Genomic DNA, 12,028 nt, shown 5'->3' with positions numbered 1-12,028 from the left:
TTTTAGATGGACATTACAGAAACCATAATCATAAATAAAAATGTTCTCCATTTTTAAATTTCAGTTTTATATTCTTATATATCTCCCAACAGCTCCTTATGAAATATAATTTACAAAAATCCTTTTGGTGATAAGCAATAAACTTTACTTAGTTTACATTTATTTAAATTCAATACCGATGCAAAAAAATAATAAGAGCTAAGCAAATGATACATATATACGTAAATGTCTATAATAAACCTGGCCCAGCTTCCCCTCATACCAAACATATAAGGTTTTTGTAAAAAAAACAAGAGTCAAAAAAAAAATGAAAGTGTTAACTTTATCTCTAATGTCCTTTCCTAATTTTTCTCCACCGTCAGGCAAGAGAAATTTTATTTAGTGACTGGTTGTAATGTATATACTGAAAATAATATAAATAATATACCCATTTATGAGAGTCAATGGTATTAAAAAATTAATGTAAAATATAAGGGTCAACTACTAAGAAATTATCCTGCTTCTGGCATTTAAAAACTCTTTTTTATTACAGAAAGTATGCTGGGCCAAAATTCTCCATGTTGCTTTTGTGCAATATCTCCCCCATTAAAAAGTCATTTAGAGCTTGGGCCTGCGAACCACACGATCGCGGTTCGATTCCCAGTCAGGGCACATGCCTGGGTTGCAGGCCAGTTCCCAGCAGGGGACTCACGAGAGGCAACCATACATTGATACTTCTCTCCTTCCCTTCCCCTCTAAAAGATAAATAGATAAAATATTTTTTTTTAAAAGTCATTTATAAACAATTAAATTCATCTACTTTTAAGATAGAGGTGGGGGTACAGGAAAACATTAAGTAATTTACCCTAAGTTCAAGAGGAAGTAAGAGGAAGAGCTGCGTGATTTTTAAAATTAAATATAAAATGTATTTGTACCTGGTAAAAATGTTGTTATAACCTTTGACATTTCCTCCACAATTTCCTGACGGACTCTGAGGTCATCGTCTGTTATTCCTTGTTCTTTTGCTAATTCAGTAACTGCATCACTTAATGCTGCCAAGTGGGCAGGAGAAGGAGGTGGCAGAGAACGAAGTTCACTTTCTTCCTGTTTTTCCTGTTAAAGTAACATTTAACAACAACAATGTGAAAAGAAAAAAAGATTTCTATTTTAATGTCCTTATACTTAGGGGAAAAAACCAAATATATTCAACTTCTATGTGCCAGACTTAAGGACCATAGGATACAGAAGTGAATAAAAGAGACGAAGATCCCTGCCTTTATGAAGCTGATTTGGAAGAATGAGAGGTACTGTGAAGGAGGGTGGTATTAAGCAATAAAAAATAAAACTGGTTCTACTTTACTGTCTGCATAAATTTTTAAATGCTGGATCAAAGCCAAGATACTGTAACACTCAGCTGATAATTTTGTTGCAGCAGAGAGACACTGACCATCTGAGATGCAGGAGAAGGTCGAATTGTCTCTCATTAGCATTTGCAGTATCAGATTAAATGGTCATAGGAAAACATCCTAGACCAGGGGTGTCCAACCCATCACCCAGGATGGCTATGAATGCAGCCCAACACAAAATCGTAAATTTACTTAAAATATATACTAAGTTTTATTACTTAGATATGTATATTTTATATATTAGTGATCACAAAGTTGTGACCTGCTCAACAATTTTAAGATTATCAAAAGGGCCAGTGCATAATTAGGGTTATTGTATGAGGACTTTTTTGCTTGTCTGGTGGTGGCAGATATAACAAAAATTATCCACAAACCATTTTTATGCTCATCAGCTTTCATTACTGTTTGTGTATTTAATGTGTGGCCCAGGACAACCCAGTGTAGCCCAGACACCAAAAGGATGGACACCCCTGTCCTAGACACTATTACAATTGATTTCTCTCTATTTTATCCAATACTAGGCAAAATGTTTTTAAAAAAGAAAAAAAAGCCTGTATTCTGCTAAAGGCCTGAAAATATTTTATTTTATTTTAATTGTTCAAGTACAGTTTTCTGTCTTTTACTCCCATCCCAGCCCACCCCTCCTGCCCTCCCCTCCGCTCTCCCATTTCCACCCCTCCTAGTTTTTGTCCATTTGTCCTTTACACTTGGTTTCTGTAAACCCTTCCCCTGTAATTCCCTCCCCTCTCCTCTCTGGTCACTGTCAGCCTGTTCTCTATTTTAGTGTCTCTGGTTATATTTCGCTTGTTTGTTTATTTTGTTGTTTAGGTTCCTGTTAAAGGTGAGATTATATGGTATTTATCTCTGAAAGACATTTTAAAACAGCTAATAAACAAGAACTATATTTGCCTATATACAATGACTTTTTAAATTAATTTACTATTACAGTTTAAAAAATACATGCTAACTGCAAAAACATAAAATATAAGAAAATACAAAGAAGAAAAATCTCCCACAAGTTCATGTTCTACTATTTCCCCATTTTTTAACATAACTGAGACCATATCACTTCTTTTATATATTATTATAACAAAGGCAATTTCTATTATCCCATTTCACTGAAGAAACGATCTTTTATTTTGATATATGGAGCTCTCAACAGATCTAATAACCAAAAATAGTTTGTTCTCTCCCTACTCCCCCCTGTGAAACAAATATGTTGATTTATTCCTAATTTTATGTATTGTTACCATATTCAGTCTTAATATAAGCAAGTTTACCAAAGGCACAGACTAAGCAAATATAGGAGGCAAGACAATTTTATTTTATAAGTTTCTGCGACAGTTTCTGCAACTTTAATTATAATCTAAGTTTTAGTTAAACATCTAAATTTACAGAACTGGTAGGCTGAGATGGGAGTAAAATGCAGAAAACTGTACTTGAACAATTAAAATAAAAAATTTTAAAATTTTTAAATTCATTAATTAATTAATTAATTAATTTGCAGAACTGACCCTGGTTGGTGTAGCTCAAAAGATTGAGTTCAGGTCTACAAACCAAAGGGCCACTTGTTCAATTCCCAGTCAGGGCACATGCCTGGGTTACATGCTAGGTCCCCAGCAGGGGACATGCAAGAGGAAACCACACATTGATATTTCTCTCCCTCTCTTTAAAAATAAATTAAATAAATAAATAAATACAATCTTTTTAAAAAATTTCAACTGTTTTTTTTAAGTATTCATCCAAGGTGTTAATAGCAACATACTTAATTAAAAAACACGCAAAATTAACATATAATAAAAATCTTTATATAGAGAGAAAATACTTTAAATTAGTGTTAGATTTGTCATACATAGTAATACAAGATCAAAGACAATCAATGAACAAACTCCTCTACCTATACTATTAATAAGTCTATCCTACTTTGTTTAGAATACTATTCCATCAAACATTCTCACTGATATACTCTTAACACTGATTAATCTCATATCCTCCTAATATCCTCATATATTCTGTCATAAATATGATCAATGAAGTCCCTGCCCTTATGTAACTTACATTCTAGTTAGAGTAAAGAGACAACAGATAAATAAATCCATACATACTATCATGTCAGGTAGTACTATGAAGAAAAATAAAACAGGGTAAGAGGCTACACACTAGTAGAAAAGGGTTGTGGTTTTCTTTAGAACAGAGTGAACGAAGAAGGCCACTCTGAACAGACAACGTTTAAGTAGACACCTGAAAGAAGTGAAAAGACAGACAATTTCTGGGGGAAGAGCATTTCAGAGAACAGTAAACGCAAAGACATGGAGGCAAGAGGATGCCTAATATTATTTGAAGAGATCAACATGTCTGGAGCTGAGTAACAAAGGGGTGACTGAGCAAGACGGTGAAGTTGAACAGTAAATCAGAAGCCAAATATTGTACCCCTTATGAAATCTGGTAAAAAGGCTGGTAATTTTACTCTAAGTTGGGAAGTCACTGAAGGGCTATGAGCAGGTAGTAACATGAGGTGACATTTTAAAAGAACAACTGTAATTTCTGAATAAAGAACAGACTGTGGGGACAGAAAGAGGTGTAAATTGGAAATAATCCAGGTGAGAGATGGTGGTAATTTAGACTAAAGCAGAAAGTACAGAGGTATGTGGAAAATTATAAATTTGGAATATATAACCTTTTGAAGGTACATTCTATAAAATTTGTTAATGGTTTGAATGCAGTGTATGAAGGAAAGCAATGAATCAAAGATAACTCAAAAGAACTTGTCCTAGGCAACTGGGTGAATGGTGGTACCTTCTACTGAATTTAAACTAAATTCTAAGAATTTACCTCATCTTTTGCCTAAATTCTTAGGCAAAGAATTAGTTTAGTCTAAGGTAAACTTGCCCAAGAGGCAAGAGCCTCCTAATTAGCCTTCCATTTCTGGTCTTTGGACCTTCGTCCCATTTCCCATATCTCTACCAATTACTCTCCTAATTAAAAACTTTCAATAGATCCTCAACAAGATACTAGCAAACCAAATTCAAAAGAATATTAAAAGTATTATACACCATGAACAAATATAATTTATTTCTGGATCCCAAGAATGATTCAACATATGATATCCAATCAATGTAACACACCACCTTATAACAATGAAAAGGGGAAAAAATGGCATGATCATCTGAGGCCAGATGCTTCTTTTTGGAGAAATTTTAGGAAACTCTGAAACATGAACCAAGACAGGCCATTTTTATGGAAAAGCCACTGGAAACAGCTATGTGGACTCAGGCAGGGTCAGGGAAGGGAAGAGGTGTGCAAACCATATTGATGGATACTCAGATATGGCACCTGCCTGCCACCTGTGTGTGTGTGTGGCAGGGAGGGGGCACAGGAGGCTCAGAAAAGGAATAATGGCCTCTGTCAGCACTTTTATCTGGCAGAAAGCTGCCCCTCCGGCTCTTGCCCTGATACCAGATAATTCAGTTCTTCCCAGTATGTCCCTGGTGCCTGTGGAGCTGCTGCACCAGCACTGGAGCTCAAAGAAAGTGAGTCTGAGTAAGTCTAAGCACAGGCCCTTTAAGAGACTGCCGGGGCTCCAGAAGCCCATAGTCTCACTCAGCTATAGTTTCCACTGGTTTTCAGAGCCAGAGATTGTGGGGACTTCTCTTCCTGGCACTGGAACCCTAAGCCGGGGGCCTGATGTGGGATGAGACCTCCAGCTCTTCAATCCTTCCTGACTTCATCTGCCACTTGTGGGTGTAGAATCAAGCCATTCCAAGTCTCCACCCCTCCTATCAGTCTTGATGTGATTTCTTTTTTCCCCAGTTTTAGGACTTCATTCAGGCAGGTCTGAAGGATGACTATTCTGTAGTTTAGTTGTAATTTTGATGTGGTTGTGAAAGGAAGCCAGTGCCCCATTTACCTACACTGCCATCTTGACTAGAAATAATTTAACCTTTTAAAAACTATCAAAATGCTTTCAAAAATGGAAGTACTACCATGTAATACAGTAATTCCACTTCTGGATATTTATCTGAAGATAATGATTAATGAACCTCCCCAAAATTATAAATTTCTGATCACTGAAACACAGTGTTTAAGAATGACAATATTAGCCAAGACTAGGAGAAAATATTTGCAAATCCCATATAAGAAAATGAAAACACCTAGCTGGTGTAGCTCAGTGAATTGAGCCCTGCCAGTCTGCAAACCAAAGGGTTGCAGACTCAATTCCCAGTGTAGAGCACATGCATGGGTTGCAGGCAAGGTTCCCAGTGCAGGGCCCATGGGAGGCAAACATTTAATGTTTGATGTTTGATGTTTCTCATTGATGTTTCTCCCCCTCTCTTTCTCCCTCCCTTCCCCTCTCTAATAATAAATAAATAAAATATTTTTTAAAAATGCTGAAAACACTAACTCAAAAAGATATCTCTACCCCCTTCTTCACTGCAGCATTATTTACAATAGCCAAGACATGAAAACAACCTAAGTATCCATCAGTGGATGAATGGATAAAGACAATGTGATATTTATACACAATCATGAGCCACTTAACAAAGATATATTCTGAGAAGTACCTTGGTAGGTGATTTCATTGTTGTGTGAATATTATAGAGGTATTTACATAAACCTAGCCTACTACACACTTAGACTATATGGTATAGCCTATTGTTCCTAGACTACAAATCGGTATAGAATGTTACTGTAAAAAACAAAATGAGATTAAATTAGGCACAAGAGAAAATGATACAATCAAGAGGCACAGTTAGCCCTGGCCAGTGTGGTTCAGTTGGTTGGAGCATTGTCCATAAACCTTCAAAGGAGGCTGACTCAATACACAGGGCACACACCTAGGCTGTAAGTTCAGCCCCAGCCAGGGCCTGTGCAAGAGGCAACCAATTGGTGTTTCTCTCTCTCATCAATGTTTCTCTCCCTTCCCCTTTCTCTAAAAATCAATAAGCATGTTCTCACGTAAGGATTAAAAAAGCAACACAGTAAACACAAAATATATGGGGCTGTTGCTGGCATGACACAGCATACTGTTTTATAGCAGGCTTTTTTAATAAATAGAAAAACAGAAAGTCCACTCTAAAATAAAAATCAATAGTTTAATAAATACATAAAAAAGTAACAGTCTTTTATCATCACTACCAAGTATTATGTACTGTACATAATTACATGTGCTATATTTTTATATAACTTCCAGTGCAGGTTTCCTTATACCAGCATCACCACAAATATGTAAGTAATGTGTTTCATTATCGCATTGTTACGCAGCCCATGACTGTACAGTGGATTATTCAGTCATAAAAAAAGGAAACCCTGCCATTTGCAATGACACAGACTGAGGATTTTATGCTAAGTGAAATAGGTCAGACAGAGATAAATACCAAATGATCCCACTTATATGTGGAATCTAAAACAAACAAAACCAAACTCACAGATACAGAAAACAAACTGGTGATTGCCAGAAGTAGGGGACTGAGTGAAGACCCGGGGAGAAATGGGTAAAATTAATCAAAAGATACAAAGAAACTTTCAGTTACAAAATAAGCCCTGGGCAAACAATATACAGTATGGTGACTATACTTCACTTGATCTTAGCCAAAAGGCCGAGAAGCGATATGGTGATATCGCTTAATAATATTGTATTATACGAACACATTTGAAAGTTTCTGACAATAAATCTTAAAAGATCTCTTCTAAAGAAAAAACACTGTAACTACGTATGGTGCTGGATGTTAACCAGACTTATTGTGGTGATTGTTTCACAAAATATACGTGTATTGAATCATTATGCTGTACACCTGAAACTAACACAATGTTTATGTCTATTATACTTCAGTATGTCTATTATACTTCAGTTTAAAAATAACATTAAAATAAATCTTTAAAAGTGGATATAGTATTTTACATCTCCACCAGTATTGCTAAGCCTTGGTATTCCTTCACATTCTTGGTATAGCCAATCTTTTTAATTTTAGTTGTTCTAAGTGTAGTGATTTCCCTATTAACAACTAGAGTTAAACATCTTTTTATGTGTTTGAAACATGTATGTCTTCTTTAATAAAGCACTACCTCAAATTTTTGCCCATATTTTTTTAATCCTCACCCTTATTGGAGGACACGCTTATTGATTTTTAGAGAAAGGGAGAAAAACATTGACAATTCTCTCTCACATCAATGTCATATCTGAGAAGTTTTGCCTAATTCGGGTCATAAGAAATTTTCTCCTGTTTTCTTCTAGAAATTTTGTACTTTTTGGTTTTACATTTAGGTCTCTGATTCATTTTTAGTTTTCTTCTTTTTAATATAGTACAAGGTATAGAACAAAGTTCTTTCTTGGCATATCTAATCAGTATCTTCGTATATCTAATAAATATAAAATTAGTCTAGAATCATAAGTTTAAAAGACTATTCTTTCTTCACTGAATTGCTTCTGAATCAGTTGTCCATACATGAACCTACTTCTAGACTCATTATTCTGCTCCACCGATCTAGTTGTCTACTTGATGTCTATTACAACACTGTCTTGATTACTGTAGCTTTGTTAAGACTGGAAATCAGGTGGTATTAGTCCTCCAACTTTGCTTTTTTCAAAGTTGTTTTGGATCTTTTGGGGCCTTTCAATTTACATATTAGTTTTAGAACCAGTTTTTTTAAGTCAGGATTTTGTTTGAGATTGTGTTGAATCTACAGATCATTTTGGCAACAACTGACATTTAACAATATCAATTCTTCCAATATATGAATAAGGTTTATTTCTCCACTTATTTAGAGCTTTAATTTCTCCTTAACTTTGTGTTTTCTATACACAAGTTTTGCATATTTCTGGTGTTACTATAAATAATATTTAAATTTCAATTATAAATGAAAATTATAAATTATAATAGATCACAATTTTTGCATATTAATCTTGTATTCTGCAACCTTACTAAACTCCTTCATTAGTTCTAACACCCTCTAGATTTCACTGAATAGTCTACATCAACAATCATATATATTGTCTACCAATATATTTTACTTCTCTTTTTGAATGACTTATTTCTTTTTCTTGCCTGATTGCACTGGCTAGAATGGTTAATACAATGTTGAGTACAAATGCTATGAAAAGACATTTCTTTTTTTTCCAAAATGTTGTTATGGTAAAAAAACATACATAACCTAAAATTTACCATCCTAACCATTTTTAAGTGTACTGTTCAGTGGCATTAAGTACATTCATATTGTTCTGTGACCATCATCTATCCACAGAATTCTTCTCATCTTGCAAAACTGACACTATACCCATTAACGGTAACTTCCAGTCTCCCATTCTCCCAGGTTGTGGCAACCACCATCCCACTTTCTTGCTCTGTAATTCTGACTACTCTAAGTAATTCATGTAAGTAGAATCACACTACATTTGCTTTTTTTAATGACTGGCTTATTTTGCTTAATAGAATGTCCTCAAGGTTCATCCATGTTGTAGCATATCAGATTTTCCTTCCTTTTAAAAGCTTGTATGTATACATACAAGCTTTAATATTCTTGTATGTATATTCTTTTTAATATTCTTGTAGGTATACATACAATTTTCTTTATACATTCATCTGCCGATGAAGAGTTGAGTAACTTCCATGTTTTAGCTATTGTGAATAATGCTATGATAAGGCTCTATGAACACTACCTATTCAGAACCCTACTTTCAATTCTTTGAGGACATATTCAGAAGTAAAATCACTAAATCATATGGTAATTTCATTTTTAATTTTTTGAGGAACCTCAACACTGTTTGCCAGAGCAGCTGGTCCATTTTCATACCTTTTTTCCTCATCATAGGGAGCGAGGCAAAAATTCAGTCTTTTACCATTAAGTCTGATATCAGTTTTAAGTTCTTAGATGTTCTTTATCACACTGAGAAAGTTCTGTTCTATTCTTAATTTGCAGAGATTTTTTTATCAAGATTTCTACAAATACTTTTTCAACATCTTCTGTTCATATTGTGTGTTTTTTTAATTTGTTAATATCATGAATTACACATTGCCTAGTTATCTATGTTAAACCAATGTTACATTCCTGGAATAAAGTCCTTCTTGACCATGATATATTTCTTCCTTAAATATTCTATTGGATTCAGTTTGCTAAAATGGTTACAAGTTTTGCCTTTAGATTTATGAGGAATATTAGTCTAAAATGTTTTTATTGTAATGTCATTTTCTGATTTTGGCATCAGAGCAATGTGAGCCTTACAGACTAAGTTCAATGTTCTAGAAGAGTTTGTATAGAACTGGTACATATATATCAATTATCCCAGAGCTCAAAGATGCTATTTTCTTTCTTTACAAAGTTTTTTTCCCCTCTTTGTATTGTTTTAGGTAGTTTCCATCGCTGTATCTTCAAGTTCACTAACCTTTTCTTTTACAATGTTTAACCTGCCATTAGTCCTACCAGGTATATTTTTCATCGTAGACACTGTTTTCATTTCTGTAAGTTCAACTGAATCCTTTTTATATCTTCCATATCTCTGTTTGGCTTTTTAGACATCAGGAATATAGTTAACTGTCTTCATGTCCTTCTCTGCTAATTTTATGGTATAAGTTCAAAGTCAGAATTAACTAGCTAATTCTTCTCATCGTGCTTTGTACTTTCATGCTCCCTTGTATGCCTGGGAATCTTTGACTGAATGCCAAACAATGTAAACTTTGGGGGGAGTGACAAATATTTTATATTTCTATCAATATTCTCAAGCTTTGTTCTGTAATGACATTAAATACTTCTAAGCAGTTTATCCTTTTGGGTGCTGCTTCAAAGTAGTTTAGTTGGGACCAGACCATGTTTAGGGTTAAACATTCCCTACTTCTGAAACAAAAACTTCAGAGTATTCTCCCTAATGCCCTATCCCAAGGAATAATAGGACTCCTATACCTGTGTGAGCACAAAGCACTATTCCAATTCTCTAAGATGGTTCTTTCTGTGGCTTTAGGAAGCATTCTACATGCATGCACCAATCAGTCTTATGCTGAATATTTCTGAGAGGACTTCCACAGATCTCTGGATTTCTCTGTATAGCTTCCTCTTTTTTGTTACTCCATCATGTAAACTCTAGTCACTGGGAACTCAAGTCCCTCTTCTCAACTCTGAAAGTCCACAGGGTTTTCCTCCCTGTAGTGCATTCTGGGAACTCTTTAAAACTGGATTATCACTGGGCCCATCTCATTTGTTTTCCATTCACTACCTGTCCTTCATTGCTTAAAAAACAGTTAGCTATTTCTGCCTTATGTTGTTTTTGTTACTATTTCAAAGAGATAAACCAGTCTCTGTTATGTAACTTCATTAAAAGTAGAAGTCCAGCCCTGGCTGGTGTAGCTCAGTGGTTGAGTGCGGGCCTGCGAACCACACGATCGCGGTTAGATTCCCAGTCAGGGCACATGCCTGGGCTGCAGGCCAGTTCCCGGTTCCTGGCAGGGGATGCACGAGAGGCAACCGTACATTGATATTTCTCTCTCTCTCTCTCTTTCTCCTTCCCTTCCCCTCTAAGATAAATAAATAAATAAAAATCTTAAAAAAAAAAAAGTAGAAGTCCAGTATGGCTGCTTTATAGGTTTGTCTTTTTGTTTTTTGTAATGTTCTAAAATACTTTATATTATGAGGTCTGTCCAGAAAAAGTCAAACTATTCTTAATATAATGAGAACAGTTTGTGCAACATCAACGTAACCTGGCAGCCAAGAACAGTAAGTGGACTGGAATGCACATGTGTGAACAATGACAACTTCACTGTACTAGTTGTTGGAGGTGGTAGACGCCATTGAGTGAGCATGTGTACCATGTGGCCATTCCATTCAAAATGACTGAGCAAGCAGAGTAACGAATCTGCATCAAACTTTGCATTAAGCTTGATCATTCCCCTGTGGAAACTGTTCAGATGATCCAGAAGGCCATAGCAACGGGCAACTGGTGATTGGCAGCTTCAGTTTGGGCAGACTGATTGGCATGCATCAGTCTTGGGCAGAGTTTTTTGGCAAAACATCAAATCACCCAGGTGACTCAGCCACCCTCCTACAGCCCAGATTTGGCAACCTGCAACTTCTGGCTTTTTCCACAACTAAAATCACCTTTGAAAGGGAAGACATTTCAAACCATCTATGAGATTCAAGAAAATACAATAGGGCAGCCCTGGCAAATGGGAGAACAGTGTGAGGGCCAAAGGTGCCCACTTTGAAGGGGACTGGAGTGTCATTCTCCTATGTATAATGTTTCTTATATCTGCTTCAATAAATGTCTCTATTTTTCATGTTACATGGCTAGATACATTCTGGACAGTCTTCATATATGTAATGTGCACTGGCTTTATGTTTCTTGTTTAGAATTTCCTGAGCTTCCTGAAATAATTAACATCTTTCATCTCTTCAAATTTCTCAGAGATACTAACTCTCCTTAACCACCATTTTGTCCCTTGTATATTAAGTTTTCTGAAGTTAAAATTAAATCAAAATTGTAAGCTGGTAAAATTTAAATGATTTCTTTTTCTTCTAAGTTCCTGATTTTCTTCAGCAAATTCATTTCTTTTTAAGAAAAATATAATGAGCACCTACTATGTGTTAAATACTGTCCTAAGCAATGCAGAAACAAAAATATATAGGAAACTAAATTTGCCCTGAGTCTAAAAAAGGATATA

At 35.2% G+C, this 12,028-nt stretch overlaps 1 protein-coding gene across 11 annotated transcripts in view; it reads right to left on the bottom strand.

Annotated features, from left to right (window-relative positions):
* The window catches only part of TUT4 (terminal uridylyl transferase 4), a 127,250-nt gene that overhangs the window by 73,705 nt on the left and 41,517 nt on the right, over positions 1-12,028 (bottom strand). For all 11 annotated transcript variants that reach the window (XR_005066024.1, XM_037043266.1, XM_037043274.1 and 8 more), the window contains exon 5: positions 915-1,092. Coding sequence is in view for 10 of the 11 variants with exons in the window: in XM_037043266.1 (XP_036899161.1) it covers positions 915-1,092 (178 nt within the window). In the remaining variant the exon portion in view is untranslated. The remainder of the gene's footprint in view (positions 1-914; positions 1,093-12,028) is intronic.

Source organism: Sturnira hondurensis, unplaced genomic scaffold (assembly GCF_014824575.4).
Source record: "Sturnira hondurensis isolate 20B ecotype Veracruz unplaced genomic scaffold, ASM1482457v3 Scaffold0004068, whole genome shotgun sequence".
NCBI lineage: Eukaryota > Metazoa > Chordata > Mammalia > Chiroptera > Phyllostomidae > Sturnira > Sturnira hondurensis.
The sequence above is the reverse complement of the archived record's forward strand: the minus strand, read 5'-3'. Positions and strand labels throughout refer to the sequence as shown.